The 22,015-nt window shown below is 36.7% G+C and overlaps 3 protein-coding genes across 10 annotated transcripts; 2 read left to right on the top strand and 1 right to left on the bottom strand.

Annotated features, from left to right (window-relative positions):
- Window positions 1-1,564: 1,564 nt before the first annotated feature.
- On the top strand, window positions 1,565-3,267 carry LOC141822692 (gibberellin 2-beta-dioxygenase 3-like). Its single transcript, XM_074710021.1, has 3 exons — window positions 1,565-1,938; window positions 2,091-2,442; window positions 3,019-3,267. The coding sequence occupies exons 1-3, from the start codon at window positions 1,574-1,576 to the stop codon at window positions 3,265-3,267; spliced, it is 966 nt and encodes a 321-aa protein (XP_074566122.1). The 5' UTR covers window positions 1,565-1,573.
- A 150-nt stretch (window positions 3,268-3,417) lies between these two features.
- Window positions 3,418-21,785, bottom strand: LOC141822693 (plant cysteine oxidase 4-like). 8 transcript variants are annotated; one of them, XM_074710031.1, is made up of 8 exons: window positions 21,713-21,785; window positions 20,603-20,821; window positions 17,878-18,038; window positions 17,542-17,689; window positions 14,361-14,561; window positions 3,940-4,071; window positions 3,659-3,865; window positions 3,418-3,529 (listed from the first exon to the last, which is right to left on the bottom strand). In XM_074710031.1, the coding sequence occupies exons 2-6, from the start codon at window positions 20,700-20,702 to the stop codon at window positions 3,953-3,955; spliced, it is 729 nt and encodes a 242-aa protein (XP_074566132.1). In that variant the 5' UTR covers window positions 20,703-20,821; window positions 21,713-21,785; the 3' UTR covers window positions 3,418-3,529; window positions 3,659-3,865; window positions 3,940-3,952. The 8 variants fall into 8 exon arrangements, with proteins under 8 accessions (XP_074566132.1, XP_074566130.1, XP_074566131.1 ...); XM_074710022.1 differs by lacking the exons at window positions 3,418-3,529; window positions 3,659-3,865; window positions 3,940-4,071 and adding exons at window positions 13,595-13,716; window positions 13,873-14,053; window positions 14,128-14,259; XM_074710026.1 differs by lacking the exons at window positions 3,418-3,529; window positions 3,659-3,865; window positions 3,940-4,071 and adding exons at window positions 13,595-13,716; window positions 13,873-14,259 and having other exon boundaries at window positions 20,603-20,703; window positions 20,791-20,821.
- Window positions 11,726-13,464, top strand: LOC141822690 (gibberellin 2-beta-dioxygenase-like). Its single transcript, XM_074710020.1, has 3 exons — window positions 11,726-12,099; window positions 12,251-12,602; window positions 13,207-13,464. The coding sequence occupies exons 1-3, from the start codon at window positions 11,735-11,737 to the stop codon at window positions 13,447-13,449; spliced, it is 960 nt and encodes a 319-aa protein (XP_074566121.1). The 5' UTR covers window positions 11,726-11,734; the 3' UTR covers window positions 13,450-13,464.
- Window positions 21,786-22,015: the final 230 nt, after the last annotated feature.

The following is a 22,015-nucleotide window of genomic DNA, read 5'->3' as shown; positions in this document are numbered from 1 at the left end:
AATCATTTTCCTGGCTTTGAGATAAGGAATGATTGCATCATGTCAAAGGAAGGAGAGGAAGTCTTATCTCTTACTTGATTGGTTCCTTTGATATGTGTTCTTTTAGATTGATCTTTTTTTTTCAATTTATATCAAAAAAAAAATTCATTCCATTTTCATTTGTGTTAATTATTATCACCTTCATATATTAATTAGGATTTTGCATTATCCTCATGTAAGGCAGTTATTTTTAATTTTATGGCTTATGATATGGGTACATTTAAGATAAAATTTATTGCCAACTAAATATAATGTAGTAGCAATTTAGTAGGATCTATAATACATAAAATATACACAACAATATACTTTAAATTTTGCACTTAAATCCATTAAAAATAATAATAATCTCAGTTAGTCGTATTGACTCAATCCCCTAGGGTGACCGGTCCGGTCCCATAGAAATTTCCTACCGGCCATCAGAATAAATCGGGAAACAACGCAACGGCCAAACCCTAAATCCATTTCAAAATTTATAACAAAATGAGTTAATTAGTCGATTTGTTTGTTCATCAAGTCCGCTCAAAGGAACAGCAGCACGCCAAGGAATCCACAGAAAAGGTTCACTAAATCCACTAATTAGATTTAGTGGATCTACTCGGATTGACTTGTCATTTTACGGCGGCAGCCGAATCTAATTAGATTGGGTTTAAATGGATGTTCCTCTATTAACCTGTTGATGTGGATAAACATGGACTATTTTTCTCATTTTTTATATTTCCTATAAAACAAATAAAGGAATTGATTAGATCATGACTAAACATACAGAGTACTTCACATATGAAAAAGAAGGGGGGAAACTTTAATAATCATTTTAAAATTTTATTTTGATGAAGTTATAATTTTGGAATAAGGAATATTTTTGATATAAAATATATAATGTAGTGTAAAATGGATTTTTAATTCCTTTATTAACATGTTGATGTGGATAAACATGGAAGAAATGGTGAACTATTTTTCTTATTTTTTATATTTCCTATCAAACAAATAAAGGAATTGATTAGATCATGACTAAACATATAGAGAGTACTTCACGCGAAAAAGACAGGGAAAACTCTTTAATAATCACCATCAAACTCCATTTTTGTTATGCTTTAAATGTCAATGTGTACTTGTTTTTTTTTAATCTTTGATCAATTATAATTTGTCAATTAATTTACCTAAATTTAAAATGATCATATTGATCATCTGTGAAATGATGGATTCCACGACCATTTGTATAAAAGAAAAAGAATGTCAATTCATATCTAAATATAAATGTTATGTGATTAATATAATCTAATATTTCTTGATTCAATCTTAGAATAATCTAATGTTATTATTATGGTAGAAATAGTGTTCAAATTCATATAATAATATTTCTTAAAGAAAATTAATTTTATTATTCTCATTCTATTTTTTTTTAAAAAAAAATCTGAATATTTCAAAATATAATCTTGTGTATGTTGTTGGAATGTCCTGGGTGCCTATATAAAACCCCGTGGAATGCCACCCACAAAGCCATGCAGTACTCTGTTTTTCTCCACAACCAGCAGCCATGGTGGTGCTATCCGACCCCGCCCTCCACCAAATCCCCCTCGTGAAGTCGGCCAAGCTCGCCGCCGGCAGCATCTCCGTCGTCGACCTCTCGAAGCCCCGCGCCGCCGCCGCCGCCGCCATCATCGAGGCCTGCGAGGACTCCGGCTTCTTCAAGGTCGTCAACCACGGCATTCCCCTGGAGCTCGTGCGCCGCCTCGAGGCCGAGGCCGCCGCCTTCTTTGCCCGCCCGCCGGCCGACAAGGAGAGCGCCATCGGACCCGCCGACCCCTTCGGCTACGGCCACCAGACGATCGGTGGCAACGGCGACGTCGGTTGGGTGGAGTATCTCCTCTTCGCAGTATCCGCGACGCCCGCCGTCCCAATGTAAACGATCATCATTTTTCTCTATATTTTTTGATGATTTTTCCATGAAAAATCATCATTTTTTTAAATATAAACAACAATTTTCCTTTATTTTCGTGTGTTTTTTTACAGTGTTCATGATCGAATCGATTATACTCTTGTTTTGTTTTAAGCTCGTCGTTGGGCGAGTACTTGGTCGCCGTGAAGCGGCTCGCCGGAGAGATTCTGGAGCTGGTGGCGGAGGGCCTCAGGATGAAGCAGAGAGATCGCCTGAGCAAGATGGTGACGATGGAGGAGAGTGACGGAATATTCCGACTGAACCACTACCCTCCCTGCCCTCTCCTCCTCGAGGGGTTCAATGGCGGCGGCCTCACCGGGTTCGGAGAGCACACCGACCCGCAGATCATGTCAGTTCTTCGCTCCGACGGTGCCTCCGGCCTGCAGGTGGCCGGAAAGGACGGCAGCTGGATCGCCGTCCCGCCGGACCGCCGGGCCTTGTTCGTCAACGTCGGCGACGCTATGCAGGTAAAAACAAAAAAAAAATCAAAATATTGTTAAAAGGCCCCCTATATTTTTACAATTTAAATATTTAATTTCGACCATTCACAAATGATCATTTCAGATTCCAAGCGCGCTTATACATGAAGACCCTTTTTTTTTACAGAAATTTACTAAATTTTCAATAATACTGAAAACCACACGTAACTTTTATATTTATTAAAGAGTACATTTACTTTCCAAAATATACTTTTAAAAAATAATAAAATAATTAAAAATACAGTATCGACCAACATAAATATAGCATCTACAACTCCTGTGACACCGGTCGGTCGTGGCTAGGTCATTGAATCAATCATTTTTAACCTTTTGGTGATTTAAATTGAAATTTTTTTAATTTTATTTTTAAAAAAATCCCCTCCCAATTTTATGATCGATCTCCCTTTGTGAGGAGTCCTCCTTGACTAACTACTATACATCTAGAGTACTACTCATAGTGCAATTCTTCACCAAAAGAACACTAAACAATTTCCCCTTTCGATAGTGACCAAAATTCTCTGTGATATAAGTTTTATGTAGTTGATTGTGAACGTGTTGTGATAGGTTTTGACGAACAGAAGGTTCAAGAGCATGAGACACCGAGTGGTGGTGACAAAGAACACCGAGAGGTCAAGGTTGTCGATGATATACTGCTTCGGCCCGGCCGAGGACACAAGGATCACAGCAATGGAGGAGATAATGGCAGAGGGGGAGGAACAGAGATACAATGAGTTTACTTGGGGGGAGTACAAAAAGGCAGCCTATAAGACGAGATTGGGAGACAACCAAGAACTAAAACAGTTCGAGAAGTAAAAGAAAGAAAGAGGAGGGCAATCAAAAGTTCATATGTTGATTAGTAGTGCATTTTAAAGTCTCTTTTTCTCTAAATTCAAAAATATTTTTCTCTAAAACTGATAGCAACACCACCAAAACATAGGATCAACCGAAACAAACAGACCGAACCGACCAGTTCAACTGATTAACCTGAGCCGAAGTAATGAAAGACAGCACTTAAAAAAATACTTCCAAAACATTCAGTGCATCAAAAGCCAAATGATCTGATGAGTTCATAGTCCTGCAAATAAACCAGCCAAGAATTCACTTCAAAATCTCAAAACAAGTTGAGTTACTACTGGCATATCCTACTCAAAATCTTACGCTATTAGCGCGATAGGCGATTGAGAAGAAAGATAGATCATGTCACCTGAAACAAAGATCAGATCAGGTAAAGATGCCTTTGATGGCGTATGGATGGATTATTTTTCTGACCGCCGAAGTAGTTCCTTGGTTGAAGAACACTTCCAGTCTTCGACTAAAGAAAGGATGGTGGAAATGATACCAGATGTCTGTGTATGATACACAACAAGCTTCCTGACTACCAAGATGCCGAAAAGTCATTGAAATCATATTGCTGCAGATAAACAGATATCAAACCCATGTTTCCCCCATGTTAAAAGAGCTAATCGGAATGAAAGTCTATAATACAGTGAATGAGAAATCATTGATTGTTGACGATTTGGCCCCTGTATGGCCCTCTGTGAACGACAAAGCTCTCCGGCGGTTGACACTCTTCCAACCATGCCACCTTTGAAGCATCTACACCACTAGGTAACACACCTTCAAGGAATTCAAATAAAGCATAGATATAACACGATCTCGAGACATTATGGTGGACTAGCAACAATGCATGTATGTAATATATATATATAATTACTATTTATTATATAATTAATTATTAATTAAAAATTATATATATTAAATAATATATTTTATAAAATTTTAATATAATACTGATATAATAAATATAATAATTATTATTACATATAAATATATTTTATTTTAATGTAATGGTTTTAATTAAAATCGTTATATTGAATTATTTTTTTAACTTAAGTTTTTCTCGCGACGTACCTGATTGCCGACTAGCCTTTGCCGCTGCCTCATCGAGCCTCTGCCGCCGCGTCAACACATCACCGCCTCGTCGCTTCGCTGTTTCACCATCGCTACCTGCCCTGATGCTTCTAGGTAAGTGTTCGCCGTTTAAATAATTTTTTCTCCGCCAATCTTGTGATCGACAGAAGGAATCGATAAATCAAATCGGTTCCTTCTCGTAATCGTGATCGACAGAAGGAATTGAATCGATTTCCTCTGTCATGTACTGTGCTGCAACCCGACGCATACAAAGACGTGATGATGTGAAATTTTGATGCGCGTGCCGTGCCGGTCGAGTGCCGATGCCAGTCCCAAGGCGGAACGGTAAAATTCGGGCATATCGAGCGGTTCGACTCAGTATTTTAATCCCTGGTTGATGCAGACTTTCTCTCTGCTTACTCTGGAACTGTTCCTGCCCTACCGTGGGTTCCTGACACTGCAGCAGCTGTTGCGTTAAGGCCGTTAGATCTTGATTGATCAATGCTATCTAAATTGAACCAGAAGCTCGAATTTCAAAAAGAAAAGGAAGGAGATCAAAATGTAAGTTCCATTTTTTTTTTCTGTTTTCTTTCTTGTATATCAGTATTTAACGAACATATGGCTTTTGTATTTGAATCATAGTGGTCTATTAATAAATTGAAGATCCAATGATAAGAAATAATTGCTGCAGGTCCTAGTATACTCTGGTAATATTTGTGAAAAATTGGACTGTTGTAAAAAGCCAAAGCAGCTTAATGTTGGGTCAATAACTGGCAGCCAGAGATAGCAAAAAACATTAACAAAATTTACCAGGAAATCTTCATTATGTATATAGTCTAGTTGTAGTGGATATGCTTTTAATCAACCTAGTTAAACCATGCATTGAATATTTCAATGCTAATAACAGTCTGAAATGCTAATAAATGCCAAATTGGAATCTCAGAAAGATGCTGTGACCTAGTTCTTATAAGCTTCCTCCATGTTCACTCCAGTGTAAGATGAAAGAAAGAGTAGTATTTCGAGTTCTCCAGTGTGTCCCTGGAAACCATTTCCTTCGGTTTTAAGATCTCTGTTTAGGAATTCTTTTATGGAATCAACATGTGTAGTATTTCTTACAAGAGTTACCATTTTGTAGTAATTTATTGTCTTTCTTAACGCTGCATCTATTTGTGTTTTTGTTCACTAGGGACTCATTAGCGATGTGAAATGACCATGATCCCGCCCAGACAATTTGTGTTTTTATAGAAAGTAATCCATGTTCCGTTCACAATTTTACAAAAGATATAGTGAAAACTAGAACCCCGCAAGACTAGAAAAAAAAAACCTGGAAGTTGTTAACGTCGCAGAATGTTGTTTTCCTAGTTCTTTTGTTAGTGCAGTTCAGCAGCAGTTGCATATCCCATGCCAGGATTAATTTCGCGGATCTAAAGCATCTTTTTTGTGCAGAAGCTTCCATCACGCTTTGCTGTGTCAACAACATGCACAAGGTAGAGGCTAGGGGCACACCTGAAGAAGTTGATTACCTAAATGAAGGGCGGTGGCTGGATTTTGTAAGTGGACACGGGGGCAGAGGTAGTGAAGGCCAAGTAAGTCATGGAGGAACAGGAGAACGGAGAGGGTCAAGAGGAAGTGCAAGTTCCTCCAGAGCCAATCTTATGTCTCAAGATCTTTGCATTTTAAGGAAATACACTAGGAGAGGAAGAATGTGTGGACGCGGTGGCCTTCGGCGTGGAAGAATGTGAGCAAAGATCGCATTGAGGAGTAGAATCCACAACTGACAAAAGATCAGTTTTCAGCAGTTGGATTACTGGCAGCTCTAAACAGTGGGGCATGGGGCAAGTCAGCTCCAAATACGATGATACCAACAGAGACTTCGAATCCAACGAAAATGTCCAATCATACAGAGATGATTATGATGATCAGGTAGCCGACTCTCCTAGCGACGAGCTGATCTACAGACGGCGGGTCAAAAGAGGAGAGCAGTGGAGATGAATTGGATGATGGTGGTAAAGAAGATGCAGACGATACTTGGGAGGAAGAAGGAAACGATGACGAAGACGATGGGCCAACTTCATTTTCTTTGGAGTACGGTGATTCGTAGGAGCATCACGTAGTCAGGAGGTTGTTCATACCAATCAGTGCAAGCAATTCATGTAGATGACTTATTTTGTATTGTTTTAAATTAATGAGTGCACCCTTTTCTAACTTCAATTTCAATTTTAAATTAAATGACTTATTTTTTATCTTAATTTAATTTTTATAATTAACTTCCATATTTATCTAAATAAAGCGTTGGGTTTGATTTAGAATTATCAAACCGGTTAATTCATAGTGGGACGGATTAATTCATTAGAAATTTATCATATGATAGGACAGAATGGGTCATTCCATTAACTTAGCGAATTGAAAACTTTTCAACCCAATCTAATTTAAGGTGGATTGTGAATTAGGCAAGTTAATCCATGAGCATATTAAAAAATAAAAAATATATATATAATATTAAAATTTTTTAATTTAGATTGTAATTTAAATAAGTCAAATTGAAATTTTTAAATTTAGATTATGATTTAGAAGGATCAAGTTCACTAATTCATTAATTTTTTTAAATTTAAATTTAAAAAAATTCAAACTATAGATCAATCTACGTGACTCGCGGATCGAAGTTGATATATTTAAATTCATTTTAAAATGAATTAATAAAATTTTAATTCAATCTGTTTATCCGACGCGTGTAACTTAAATTGACGACTCAGTTCGATCTGCTTAACCCGCTTTTTGAATTCGAAATATAAATTCATGACTTCTCTTCTTGCCTCTCTCGATCGATCTCCACTCAAGCAGCGAGGAGGAAGATAGAGATCCATCACTGGGCGTTGGATTCGACGCCTCGTCTTGGCTTGCAAGAAATCGCTTATCCAGTCTTCCCCGAAAGGGTCGCATATTGCCTTGATGGACGTCGCGTACCGGAGATGGTCGGTCTTGGATTTGATGACCAGGCTTGAAAGCGTCAATCTTCATCCAGGTGCCTTCTCCTTCCCGATCCCAATCTCTTTGCGCCGTCATTCTTTCTCCCGATCCGGGGGTTCTTCTTGTCCGTCGGGAATCCGCGATCTTACCCTTATTTTTGGGCTGCCTAGTCGAATCTTTTGAGACGATTTGAGCGTCTTTGATGGATTCCAAGGACACTGGCCTGCCCGTATTGCAACGAGCTCCTTGAACTCGGCTCTTTGTGCTCTTATCATCTCGAACAGGAGCATGTTTACGAAACAACATATGCTGTGAGTACTGTCGATTTCAGTCTCTTCTAGACGGGATTTTAGACCCTCATGGATTAGAATTATTTCTTTCATATGCTTTCGGTTGCAGAAGAAGCTCCGATGTGCTAGAAACAATTCAAAATTTTATTTTACGTTCCTGTTGCGTTGTCTTGTTTTTCTTCTCCCTATTTTACTAAAAGAAGAATGATTTGTTTGAACCAAAATGCCCCATGACATTCATATTCTCAAACTGTTTTGCATTCAAGAACCAGCTGGTGTTTCATCCAAGAACTCATGATTTGGGGAAGAATGACCAGATATTCATCCTTTTCTAAAGTTACCTTCTATACCTGAACGTTGATAACACTTTCAAGATTAGTATGGAAGTTTTGGTGATGTAGTTATTCAAAATTTAGCTGATGAAAGACCTTGAATCAAATCAAAACAGTTAGTCTTGAATTACGTTTCTAAACTTTATCCACTTCGAAGTGGCAAACTAAACAGAGATGAAGGTATTTACAGCTTGATTTCTTGTGGAATGGATTGTTAAATTGGATTGACTGCAAATGTGCTCGACTTTCTACAAAATGTTTATCCTTAAGGAGTCTGATTACTAACCATTATGTTCTTTTTGCAGTCTTGTCCAATCTGCGATTGGAATCATAAGAAAATGCTTTATCACATCATAGTAGTTCTTATTGATATCCTTTTTCCTGTTATAATTCAACTTTTGAGTTCCAAACAGAAAATGGTTTGTATCAGTTCAAATCTCTGAGTTTTTATTTCAAGTTTCGACTAGGCTTCGAATCTATGGTCAGTGTTGATGAAACCGCTAGGATTCATTTTCACTTTGTTGTTCATCTGATTTGGTTCAGGATAAGTGTCTGAGCTGGAAAAGAAAATAAATTCTTGGGCCAAATTATTTCTATGTTTTTGTTTCGTCTCTTTAACTTTGCATTACATAAAGATACATGATTAGCTGCAATATTTTCATCGGATTAGAGCCTCAGCCATGAATAGATCTTATCCTCTAGCGGCTATGTCGAGAAACAACATCTCACCTGCCTTAGATAATTCATCGAATCAATACAATGTTGTACATACTCCAACACCTTCCTCTCGCCTGATGAAGAAGAAGAATAAGAACCTAGAGAGGAAAACCCGAGGTAGTAGCTTCCTTCTCCTTTCATTTTTCATTTGGTATATTCATTTGTGTATTCACCATGAAAATGGCATTAGGTCTTTAAGTGCATTAGTTAGTTCATCTTGTTATTTCAAATGGTCTTGCGCTATCTCACTCTCTAAGAGTTCCAAAATTATGGGAAACAGATGTTGAAACATCAACTTGGATTGTGCAAAATGAGAGTGAAATTGATCTCTGTTGTTGTGTGTGGTAAAAGTCAATACAGTGATGTACAATAAAATTAAATACATAATATATTCATCCATAATCATAAATTTAAACCATTTCTTGGGGTTTTCTTTGCATAAGATAATATTTTTATCTTGTTTGGAACCTTAATTCTAACCCCAATGCATTCTTTGCAGTGGCACTGATGCTTCATTGACTCCCGAGGAAAGGGAAAACAGGCAAACTCGAGCAGAGTTTGTGCAAGGACTGGTAATCTCCAGATTCTAAATTAAAGAGAATTCTTTCAAAAGAGAATTAGGATCTTGGATTTATTGTTGTTGTTGTTCTTCTTTTGTACCTATATTTCTACTGATATCAGATGGAATACAACTTCTAATGTCAACTTGACTCCTTAATGCTCTTGTGAATGAAAAGATTATTAACTTGTTTATTAACTTTTCTACCATTCATATGATTTGCTTTGAAAGGTTAGCACAATGTCTTGTTAAATCCCAAATTGTTGTCTCCATTACATCTCATTATACACCATCAACAAAAGAAAACAAATTTCTTCATCGAATCACTCTCACCTTTATTTGGCCTGAGTAGGGACTACTCAATCATTGCAATCATCATCATATCATGCCAATTCATATACTCACATCAATAATTAGGGCAGAAATAGCAATCATGACAAAAACATATCCAAGTCCCCAACCTTTGATATATATATATATAGTTCTAATATTCTACGTGTCTTATAATGTGCAACTCATCCGTGATAGAAAATTCGGAGTGCTCGAAATAGTAACAGTATACATTTTTTATTTTTTATGGCTTACGGTTAAGTTATTTATGATTTTCCCCTTAAAGTTTAAGGATTAGATTATAGTATTAAGCATAAAAAAATTTAAAATGAAGAAAAATTAGTTGCTTACGGGGTGTACCAGATAAACAGTGCGGGATAACAATCTGGCATACCCCATGAGCAATTAAATTTTTTTCATTCTGAAGTTTTTTTTTATGTTTAATACTATAACCTAACGCCTAACCACCCTAAAAGGAAAATCTTAAATGGCTTAATCGTAAATTAAAAAAATAAATAAATAATTATACTATTATCGTAGATGAATCGCATATTATAAGGCGCATAGTATATCAGAATTATATATATATATATATATATATATATATATATATACTAGTCTCTTCCTCCAATCATTTTCCTGGCTTTGAGATAAGGAATGATTGCATCATGTCAAAGGAAGGAGAGGAAGTCTTATCTCTTACTTGATTGGTTCCTTTGATATGTGTTCTTTTAGATTGATCTTTTTTTTTCAATTTATATCAAAAAAAAAATTCCATTTTCATTTGTGTTAATTATTATCACCTTCATATATTAATTAGGATTTTGCATTATCCTCATGTAAGGCAGTTATTTTTAATTTTATGGCTTATGATATGGGTACATTTAAGATAAAATTTATTGCCAACTAAATATAATGTAGTAGCAATTTAGTAGGATCTATAATACATAAAATATACACAACAATATACTTTAAATTTTGCACTTAAATCCATTAAAAATAATAATAATCTCAGTTAGTCGTATTGACAATGTTCATAGAAATTTCCTACCGGCCATCAGAATAAATCGGGAAACGCACGCAACGGCCAAACCCTAAATCCATTTCAAAATTTATAACAAAATGAGTTAATTAGTCGATTTGTTTGTTCATCAAGTCCGCTCAAAGGAACAGCAGCACGCCAAGGAATCCACAGAAAAGGTTCACTAAATCCACTAATTAGATTTAGTGGATCTACTCGGATTGACTTGTCATTTTACGGCGGCAGCCGAATCTAATTAGATTGGGTTTAAATGGATGTTCCTCTATTAACCTGTTGATGTGGATAAACATGGACTATTTTTCTCATTTTTTATATTTCCTATAAAACAAATAAAGGAATTGATTAGATCATGACTAAACATACAGAGTACTTCACATATGAAAAAGAAGGGGGGAAACTTTAATAATCATTTTAAAATTTTATTTTGATGAAGTTATAATTTTGGAATAAGGAATATTTTTGATATAAAATATATAATGTAGTGTAAAATGGATTTTTAATTCCTTTATTAACATGTTGATGTGGATAAACATGGAAGACATGGTGAACTATTTTTCTTATTTTTTATATTTCCTATCAAACAAATGAAGTAATTGATTAGATCATGACTAAACATACAGAGAGTACTTCACGCGAAAAAGAAAGGGACAAACCTTTAATAATCACCATCAAACTCCATTTTTGCTATGCTTTAAATGTCAATGTGTACTCTTTTTTTTTAATCTTTGATCAATTGCAATTTCTTGATTTATCTATTTACAAATGATCATGAGATTGATCATGTGGGATCGCTGAGGTGACAGATTCCACCTTTTGCAGAAGAAAAAGAATGTCAATTTATATCTAAATATAAATGTTATGTGATTAATATAATCTAATATTTCTTGATTCAATCTTAGATAATCTAATGTTATTATTATGGTAGAAATAGTGTTCAAATTCATATAATAATATTTCTTAAAGAAAATTAATTTTATTATTCTCATTCTAATTTTTTTTTAAAAAAAAATCTGAATATTTCAAAATATAATCTTGTGTATGTTGTTGGATGTCCTGGGTGCCTATATAAAACCCCGTGGAATGCCACCCACAAAGCCATGCAGTACTCTGTTTTTCTCCACAACCAGCAGCCATGGTGGTGCTATCCGACCCCGCCCTCCACCAAATCCCCCTCGTGAAGTCGGCCAAGCTCGCCGCCGGCAGCATCTCCGTCGTCGACCTCTCGAAGCCCCGCGCCGCCGCCGCCGCCGCCATCATCGAGGCCTGCGAGGACTCGGGCTTCTTCAAGGTCGTCAACCACGGCATTCCCCTGGAGCTCGTGCGCCGCCTCGAGGCCGAGGCCGCCGCCTTCTTTGCCCGCCCGCCGGCCGACAAGGAGAGCGCCATCGGACCCGCCGACCCCTTCGGCTACGGCCACCAGACGATCGGTCGCAACGGCGACGTCGGCTGGGTGGAGTATCTCCTCTTCGCAGTATCCGCGTCGCCCGCCGTCCCAATGTAAACGATCATCATTTTTCTCTATATTTTTTGATGATTTTTCCGTGAAAAATCATCATTTTTTAAATATAAACAACAATTTTCCTTTATTTTCGTGTGTTTTTTTACAGTGTTCATGATCGAATCGATTATACTCTTGTTTTGTTTTAAGCTCGTCGTTGGGCGAGTACTTGGTCGCCGTGAAGCGGCTCGCCGGAGAGATTCTGGAGCTGGTGGCGGAGGGCCTCAGGATGAAGCAGAGAGATCGCCTGAGCAAGATGGTGACGGTGGAGGAGAGTGACGGAATATTCCGGCTGAACCACTACCCTCCCTGCCCTCTCCTCCTCGAGGGGTTCAATGGCGGCGGCCTCACCGGGTTCGGAGAGCACACCGACCCGCAGATCATGTCAGTTCTTCGCTCCGACGGTGCCTCCGGCCTGCAGGTGGCCGGAAAGGACGGCAGCTGGATCGCCGTCCCGCCGGACCGCCGGGCCTTGTTCGTCAACGTCGGCGACGCTATGCAGGTAAAAACAAAAAAAAAAAAATCAAAATATTGTTAAAAGGCCCCTATATTTTTACAATTTAAATATTTAATTTCGACCATTCACAAATGATCATTTCAGATTCCAAGCGCGCTTATACATGAAGACCCTTTTTTTTACAGAAATTTACTAAATTTTCAATAATACTGAAAACCACACGTAACTTTTATATTTATTAAAGAGTACATTTACTTTCCAAAATATACTTTTAAAAAATAATAAAATAATTAAAAATAAAGTATGGACCAACATAAATATAGCATCAACAACTACTGTGACACCGGTCGGTCGTGGCTGGGTCAGTCTCGATCATCAATCATGGCCAAGCCGATTGCAACAATTGTGGTGATTTGCATTGAAATTTTTTTAATTTTATTATTTAAAAAAAAAATCCCCTCCCAATTTTATGATCGATCTCCCCTTGTGAGGAGTCCTCCTTGACTAACTATATATATCTAGAGTACTTTTACTCATAGTGCAATTCTTCACCAAAAGAACTCAACACTAAACAATTTCCCTTTCGATAGTGACCAAAATTCTCAGTGATATAAGTTTTATGTAGTTGATTGTGAACATGTTGTGATAGGTTTTGACGAACAGAAGGTTCAAGAGCATGAGACACCGAGTGGTGGTGACCGACACCGAGAGGTCAAGGTTGTCGATGATATACTTCTTCGGCCCGGCCGAGGAGACAAGGATCACAGCAATGGAGGAGATAATGGTAGAGGGGGAGGAGCAGAGATACAATGAGTTTACTTGGGGGGAGTACAAAAAGGCAGCCTATAAGACGAGATTGGGAGACGACAGACTAAAACAGTTCGAGAAGTAAAAGAAAGAAAGAAGAGGAGGGCGATCAATGGTTCATATGTTGATTAGTAGTGCATTTTAAAGTCTCTTTTTCTCTAAATTCAAAAATATTTTTCTCTAAAACTGATAGCAACACCACCAAAACATAGGATCAACCGAAACAAACAGACCGAACCGACCAGTTCAACTGATTAACCTGAGCCGAAGTAATGAAAGACAACACTCCAAAAAAATACTTCCAAAACATTCAGTGCATCGAAAAGCCAAATGATCTGATGAGTTCATAGTCCTGCAAATAAACCAGCCAAGAATTCACTTCAAAATCTCAAAACAAGTTGAGTTACCACTGACATATCCTACTCAAAATCTTGTTCGCTATTAGGGCCGTAGGCGACAACCTGAGTAAAGTACTCAATGGATTGAGAAGAAAGATAGATCATGTCACCTGAAACAACGATCAGATCAGGTAAAGATGCCTTTGATGGCGTATGGATGGATTATTTTTCTGACCGCCGAAGTAGTTCCTTGGTTGAAGAACACTTCCAGTCTTCGACTAAAGAAAGGTGTATGATACATAACAAGCTTCCTGACTACCAAGATGCCGAAAAGTCATTGAAATCATATTGCTGCAGATAAACAGATATCAAACCCATGTTTCCCCCATGTTAAAAGAGCTAATCAGAATGAAAGTATATAATACAGTGAATGGGAAATCATTGATTGTTGACGATTTGGCCCCTGTATGGCCCTCTGTGAACGACAAAGCTCTCCGGCGGTTGACACTCTTCCAACCAAGCCACCTTTGAAGCATCTACACCACTAGGTAACACACCTTCAAGGAATTCAAATAAAGCATAGATATAACACGATCTCGAGACATTATGGTGGACTAGCAACAATGCAAGTATGTAATAATTCATAAAAATTTTGTACCAGATGAACTTTTTCTTGACTTCTTGAAATAAGTGCAATCGCGTCCATCATTTGATGAGTATGGGGGTGATAGAACATCAAAGAGAGCACAGGGAGTTATTGCTTTAAAAGAATGAATGTTGCCGCCGCTTGTAGGGTAGAGGACGGTTGTCCCACAAGGCGCAGTCATCTGGCCATCTCTAACGAGCTTTGCTGGTCGGGCTGAAAAACATATGATCATTTACATGTAATTCTCGAGCAAAATTAAGGTGTACAGTCAGAAAATAAATTATGCTCTACTATGGTGGATATTATTGTGCGATGGAATGATTCAAGAATCCTAATTAACCTTGAATTTCTGAATGAATCCAAGCACACACTCTTCTTAAGGAAATTAGCACATGCATGACATTCCCAAACGAATCCCAGCTATTTGAAGCAAAAGCAACAATCAAAGTTACGGATAGCTGGAAAGATTATAAGATTCACTCAGATGAAAATGTTAAGTTTTTAGTCATATTGGCAACAAAGGTACCTGTCTCATGCATTCATAATGATAGGTTTTGATCATCGACATAAAAAATTGGTCATGGTTAAATCAATTCTAAAAATGAGCTACTTCTACAATCAACAAGGCTGGAGTCTGAACAAAATACTATGCCAATTTGTCCGCTAAAATGAGAGGGTTTTTAGATATGGACCAAGTTCAAAACCAACCACAAAAAGGTATATGATAGTAAACCTCAGCACACAGATTTGTCTTCAAAGTCAGACACTTTTCATAGGCACTATTCTGACATCAATTAGGGACAAACTTCACAATGACATGAACAATCGTTGAACATCTCATTCTTTTAGTACCGAAAAGTATTATCCTGTCTACATTGCACATGGGACTAAGCCACCCAGAAATCAACCTTTGATCATCAGCAGAAGCATTTTTTTTCCTTTTATTTTTTTGATTCATCAAAATAGGCAATAATCTCAAATGAGTCCAAGTTCAAAATCAACCAAAAAAAAAGTGTATAATAGTAAACCTCAGCATAGACTTGTCTTCCAAAGTCAGAAACTTTTCTTTAGGTTCTATTCTGACAAACTTCACAATGACATGAGCAATCTATCTTGAACATCTCATTCTTCTAGTGCCCAAGAGTATTCTGTCTACATTGCACATGGGACTAAGCCACCCCCCACAGGAAACCAACTTATGATAATCAGTAGAAGCACATCGTTTTTCTTATATATATCCATATTTTTATATATTATATATATATATATTGGATTCATCAAAATAGGCCAAAACTATGTTGAGTGGGAGATAGTTGGAAAATTACCAAAAAAAACGTGCAAAAAAAGCCATCTTGCTCCTTTTAGTATAATCCTTACAAACATAATGTCTATTTACTGTTAGAAGCATTTTCTAATGATTGTGTGTTTGCCAGGAAGAGTTTTTTCAAACGGTACCTGAGAATGTATACAAAAGTAGAATAAACAGGATACTTTTTTACAGTAAAGCTTGGCTATTCTTCAGTTCTAACTTAGTTGATCTCAGATAATGCAAATTAGCTTATGTATAGTCAAATTGATCTCATGTTTTCGATGATTGCATTGGGCAAAAGTGCCAAATATGTAGTTAAATCAACATGAGTCAGAAATATATGGAAAACGACTTTAGATGTGAAGATACTTAGAGAATCAGGAGACAAAAGATCGAAGAATGCGACGGGATTACAGATAAAGAAAAGATCAAAGAAGTTGAAAAAATGTAATGTGCCAAATCATTATAATTCAACCCATTCCATCCTCTCGCATATCATGCAATCATTTAGATAACCTTAGGAAATGTTACTAGGCCTTTTCCCAACTTACTAATGTTTCGATAACCTTGAAAACTAGCTGACTGAAAACTGCACTTTACTGAGCAGAGCAGACTTTCAAGCGGTAGGTAAACCTAACTACTAACCACTCCCCAAGGTGACTAAATTTCAACTGCATCTCTACAATGCAATTGTATAAGGACCCAAAAACATTATCATAAGCTTCAATGATATAATATGTTTTCTCTATTAAGTTGAATATATATACTAAAGATACTGCTAGCTGTTCTTGAATCTCTGTCAAGAAGCTATCATCTAATGGTCAAGCACACTATGAGTATCAAGAGGAGTTTTCTACTGGATGAGCATTCTTAAACTCCTTGTTATACATTTTATTGTTATTACTTGTGTTTGTCTAGTCTTATGATAATGTTGTTTCCTGAAACTCCTTGTTGTCACAAAATCTCAATTATTTGTATCAAGGACAGTGAGTATCATTTCAATTACTTGTGTATATCTCGTACCATGCCGGGTCGTCTGGTTGAAACATATCATTTTGACAAATTCCTAAACTCGATACTATTTAGCCACAAATACCTTATCATGTGTCATTGTGTCGATTATGTCATTAAGTAACGTGTTATACTAACGATATCCCTTAGCATCCTATAAAATGCATCAAGATGAATTAATATAATATTTTTATTTTTTATCTTGTGCCCGTACAATTCAATGTCAAATCCTACCATTCCTTTTGAGACATAAAGTCCGAACTTAAATATATAGGTGTGTTCTCTTCTTTTTCGTCCTTCTACCCCTCCAATTCTCCACCAGCATCATATGTCAAGACATTGATACTGAAATAGTAGTTCTAGTCAAAATCTCAAACTCGGGCATGGCTTGAGATTTTGAACCAATACATCTTATTCAAGTAGGACTACATTGTAATAGCATCATCTGTTTTCATTTTTCATGTTGTTCAAATTGACATCTTAGATCTCTATTTCATCTCCTTTTTGTCAATCTAAGGCCTGTGTTCAGTGCTAATCAAAGTAATATGTTTTCTTAAAACAATGTGACTTTTAATTAGTTGCCAGCTTTTGTCTGACTCAGTTTCTCTTTCAGTCCAGTAAGTTGGGACGTTAAGAAAGCTTCATTTCCTATAGTGAACTTAACATTGAACACTTACCTGGGGCTGTGGGCCTAAAATTAAGAAAAATAACTAATTTAGACTTTCAGAAGATAACTAATTATTCAAGGCAATTATTACATGCATTGGAAAGCACCCCTCAAAAGAAAACAAGCATCTAGTGAAGAGAACTTGCTACACAAGGGAAATAGTTAGTACATAACTCACAAGAAACTATTTGCAAAGGGGCACAAACCTTCAGATGGATCAACAGATCCCTCAGTATCAATCCAGTCATATGATTTAACAAGCATTGTCCCATAAAGAAGCTTGCTCAGCACTGTCATTCCTGGATGGTTATGAAGTGGAATAACAGATGAAGGCGGCATGCAGAATATCCCAATCTGTAGAATAATTAGAGAAAATCAAGATATCATCATTTCATTTACAGTTATAATTTGTTCTTCAACAGAAGATCCTGACTTCATTCTTTTAAAGATAAGAGACAGAAATAATTAGAATGAGTTAGAAAGCTGCAGGAATGTTGTATAACTTTTCTTAGACCTACTCCAGCAGAGGATCAGATTCTTACAGAAAAGTTTTCACACTCATGTACATGTAGATATTTGATAGGAGGTGGGCACTGATTATTTCCATTACGCCCTCTTCTTCCATTTGAATTCATGGAAACTTTCCACCCTCGTGCTAGCTGAGCCTCCTTTTCAAGTCCCACGTCAGAAGGTTTAATATCATCTGAAAAATTAAAGGTGAGGTTGGAAAAACTCAAGTCGAAAAGCAAGCCAGTTGCAAGGAAACAAGCCATGAATTAAATTAGCGAGTAAATTTTAGTTAGAGTCTCTTTCCCACACATACATTTGTTATCGACACCAAAATCCCTAATGGATAAAAAAGGGACACTACCTGAATTTTTGTCATACTGCTGAGCAAACCAGTTCACCTGAAATCACCTGGTAAAGTGGTTTGACATATTTGCTCTCATCAGCAAAAATCATGATGGCATCATAACTTCATTGGCAAAAAATATTATAGGTCATCTCATAGAGGAAGTTGGTATTCACTGAGTTATTTTACTGACAAGGATAGAGATAATACAGAAAATAATATTTATCAGCACATTTTTCAGTAGATGGAAGTTCAAGAGGTGTCCTAGGATTTTAAAAGTATTGGGGGCTTGCAGTTAACAGTTATTAGTGGGATTCCTCTAATTAATCCCTATAATTATGGTTGCAAAATTTAGTCAAACCATATACAACAAAGCAAGGATGTGATCTTTTCAATTATTCTTACAATTGGAAAGAAGAAAATAACCTAACTAGTATATCAAACAGAAATAGTTACATCATTGAATAAAAGTTTCAATAACTTTAAGGAATACGAAACAACAAGACCTTTTCGGATCGCAAGGATCCAAATTTACCAGGGGAAAAGGTGCATGTCAAAAGTATGAATTTTTATGCACACAAGTGGTTGGAAGGATCAAAGCATCAACAAATACTTGAAGAATACCAGGGAGAGTTTCACATCATACGTGAGAACTTTTTGATTGTCATCTTTTCAAATGTGCTATAAAGCTTAAATGGATAACAGATGAACAATACAGAATAATGCAAGTGGTGAAGAGCAAAGTCAACTGAAAGGAATGAACAGGAAGCTTAACAATGTTGAAACAAAACAAGCATAAAAAGCATAAAAGATGAATCCTAGAGTGTTAACATAATAGATAAAGTAGTGTGTTTCATAGACAAAATCACTCAAGTTATTGGAAATGGCATTAAGCTTGAAGCACTTGTATCTCAGCAAGCAATGCTCTCAAAAGCAACTACAGAGAAAGAATATCGATTTTGTTACTTGACTGCAGCATTTACAGATTTTTGTTTTGCACAAAACCAATGAGAAAATAATACCCAAACAAGGATACTGTCATATGGACAAGAACCCCACAAACAAAAGACTAGCACAATGAGAGAATAAACACAAAACTGAAACTTTACATATAAAGACAAGAAAGTGGGAAAACCATCATCAACTTAAATACAAAGTAGTTGATAGGGTCGAGTAGAGTTAATGGCATTTAGTTTCAAGAAAGACAAATATATACCAACCAATATTTGTCATTTTGACTGGCAGTACCCTATAGTGTGCTAACTATTATGGTTTATTAGACCCCAGTGAATGAGTGATATTAGCTGTTCAGATCCACATGCATTCTGGTATACCGCTATCATAAAAAATAAAAAATAGTTGAAATGAAAATTAGACCCACAAAACCTATATGAACTATCAGAAACATTCAGTATTCAGCAATTTCTTAATGATATAAAGTTTTTCCAAATTTTGCAAGGAACTATTGAATGGCTACCAATGCAGAATTGACTTTCACAGTTTTTCACTCTACGATGGCAGGCTAGAAACTACCCCTTGATAGGATGCTTAACTTGCATGTTTCAACAAATATCAGCCCCAAATTCATCAATGATTAGAAAGCTCACGTATATCGTACTGTCCTTCCATGATAATCACATTTTATCATTTTGTATATATATGAAACAGAATTTGAGATAATTTTACACAAGTACAGACAATAAATGCACTATGAGACTTAAAGTCAGAAGAGATTGAGTCCCTAACTGTGACAATGAGAGGTACGAGAGGGATTTTGAAAGAAACTAAAAATGATCGATTATGATTTGAAAGCTAAATCTTAAACATTATTGTTTGATCCCATTCATCCATGGAGAAATCATGCAATGAAATTGATGATTTATGGGAATACTAGTCAACCAGCATTCACCTATATGTGGTCAAATAAGCATACTTTTTTTTTATACCAGGTATCCAGCTTACACCGACTAATCCTGGGATGGACGGTCCGGCCCGACATTCCAACCACCAAGTAAATCTAGCAAGCGAGTTGGCACTTGACATGGCGCCCGCAGTAGTTGTTCAAAGGCCAAATAACCATACTTGCTAATATGCGAAGTTTCTCTTTGGTCACAGAATCAAAATAATGTACTTATTTCATCAATTACTCTAACAGTCTCCTTTGACATGATTTGAATGTGCATGGTTCATTATATATTCAATCATGTTGTTAGTCTGCAAAATATGATTCCAGAGGTGTTCTAATAGCCATATTCTTTAACAAGAAAATGTGGCATACAAAAAGGATGAGGATAAATAATGGGTAGAGTAGCATGCTTCAGAGTTCAAATTAACATAGAAATTTCAGCCCAAAACTGAGATAAAAAGAAGCACAAAAAAAAAACATGTAAGTAGAGAAATGATGTGTTTCTCACCTAAACAAGACCGTACATTTTCAAGAGCTTCAGCAGATATGGGCCCACTATCGGAGAATGATGCTTTACAGACCTCATAGAGCCTTTTCACTCGAGGCATACTGCAGGGAGGGTCAATTAGACAATAGATCAACTGACAAAGGCTTCAACCTTTACAATGTGTCAATCAGAGATTTCAAGTCACCCACTCTTGATCAAGAGGTATTGAATCTCATAGCCCTGTCGTAATGAACAACAATGTCTCACCGCAATGCAACAATGTTTATAAAAGCAATTAACTATCTACATCATCAGCTTCTCCCAAATACATGAAAGTGAAGAAGGATATTTGTCTCATCAGTTCCTTATAAAACCAAAATTCAAAAAAAAAAAAAAAAAAAAAACTAAGGCAGTTCCCTATGTCACAGAGCCCACAAAAGAATGAAAAAATCTAAATTTTTATCAACAACCACCCATCCTAATTCTCGCCATAACAAGACCTACTGAACATCGTAAATGAAACTGAGAAAAGGGAGCGTTTTGCTATCGCTCATTCTAATTTCTATTATTAAATTATAAATTTTATATACCTCAGTAAATAAGCAAAGAGAATTTCGAATGATTTAACCAAAATTTAAGAGAAAACAGAAACATCATTTAGCTTGACTAACGAATCATGCTCTGAAAAGGCCACTGACTGGTGTCCATATGCGCCATGAATTCCCTTTAAGAAGAAGGAAAACACTCTCCTTTTTGCTCTAAAAGGTTCTCCATTGCACGAGACATAACTCGAACATCTAAGTGCAAACGAAGAAAGGGCGAACAAAAATCCAATGAAAACGAAAGAAATCAGCGAAAGACAACCAACATCCCGCACCAGAACAACCCTACCGCATCAACCCTAAACACCATTGAATCCCACTGCTGCACATACCCAACTAATCGGACTACTAGACCTCGGCAATTTCCGAACAATCCGACGCCAGAAATATCAAAATAACATGAGAAAAAACACAAGCAACTGCTCGCAATTCAACGGCAACCACCTAAAAAATCGAGGAGTTCAATCATTAAGAATACATAGAAAGAGACAGAGAGAGAGAGGCATAGATTCAAACCGGTGGCCCTTACCTCGCGGCTAGGGTTTAACCGCGGCTCTCCCGGCGGGCGATCGCGAACGGCGAGACGACGCCCTTCGAGTGCGTTTTAGTTAAATCGTGATGAGCAATAATTCACCCAAAGCAAGTCACAAAATAAAATAAAATAAAATAAAATATTTATTTTATTTGACCCTTGCACTTTGCTTATATCTTTATTACTCCTTAAAAATTGATTACAATTTACACACAATTTCTTTTTCTTATGCAAAAGGTGGAATTCACCACCTTAACCTCAACGGTTCTCACACGATTAGCCCCACTACTATCTGTGAAG

Source organism: Curcuma longa, chromosome 3 (genome assembly GCF_044706935.1).
Source record: "Curcuma longa cultivar G26 ecotype Majalengka, Jawa Barat chromosome 3, ITB_CL_G26_1.1, whole genome shotgun sequence".
Lineage (NCBI taxonomy): Eukaryota > Viridiplantae > Streptophyta > Magnoliopsida > Zingiberales > Zingiberaceae > Curcuma > Curcuma longa.
The sequence above is the reverse complement of the archived record's forward strand: the minus strand, read 5'-3'. Positions and strand labels throughout refer to the sequence as shown.

Coding starts and splice junctions, on each gene's coding strand:
- LOC141822693 (XM_074710030.1), bottom strand. CDS start 20,702: ATGCCTCGAGTGAAAAGGCTCTATGAGGTCTGTAAAGCATCATTCTCC. Junction 17,690..17,877: donor ATGAGTGTGAAAACTTTTCT/GTAAGAATCTGA, acceptor ATTATTCTACAG/ATTGGGATATTCTGCATGCC. Junction 14,562..17,541: donor ATCTGTTGATCCATCTGAAG/GTTTGTGCCCCT, acceptor TATGTTTTTCAG/CCCGACCAGCAAAGCTCGTT.
- LOC141822690 (XM_074710020.1), top strand. CDS start 11,735: ATGGTGGTGCTATCCGACCCCGCCCTCCACCAAATCCCCCTCGTGAAG. Junction 12,100..12,250: donor GCGTCGCCCGCCGTCCCAAT/GTAAACGATCAT, acceptor TTTTGTTTTAAG/CTCGTCGTTGGGCGAGTACT. Junction 12,603..13,206: donor ACGTCGGCGACGCTATGCAG/GTAAAAACAAAA, acceptor ATGTTGTGATAG/GTTTTGACGAACAGAAGGTT.
- LOC141822692 (XM_074710021.1), top strand. CDS start 1,574: ATGGTGGTGCTATCCGACCCCGCCCTCCACCAAATCCCCCTCGTGAAG. Junction 1,939..2,090: donor GCGACGCCCGCCGTCCCAAT/GTAAACGATCAT, acceptor TTTTGTTTTAAG/CTCGTCGTTGGGCGAGTACT. Junction 2,443..3,018: donor ACGTCGGCGACGCTATGCAG/GTAAAAACAAAA, acceptor GTGTTGTGATAG/GTTTTGACGAACAGAAGGTT.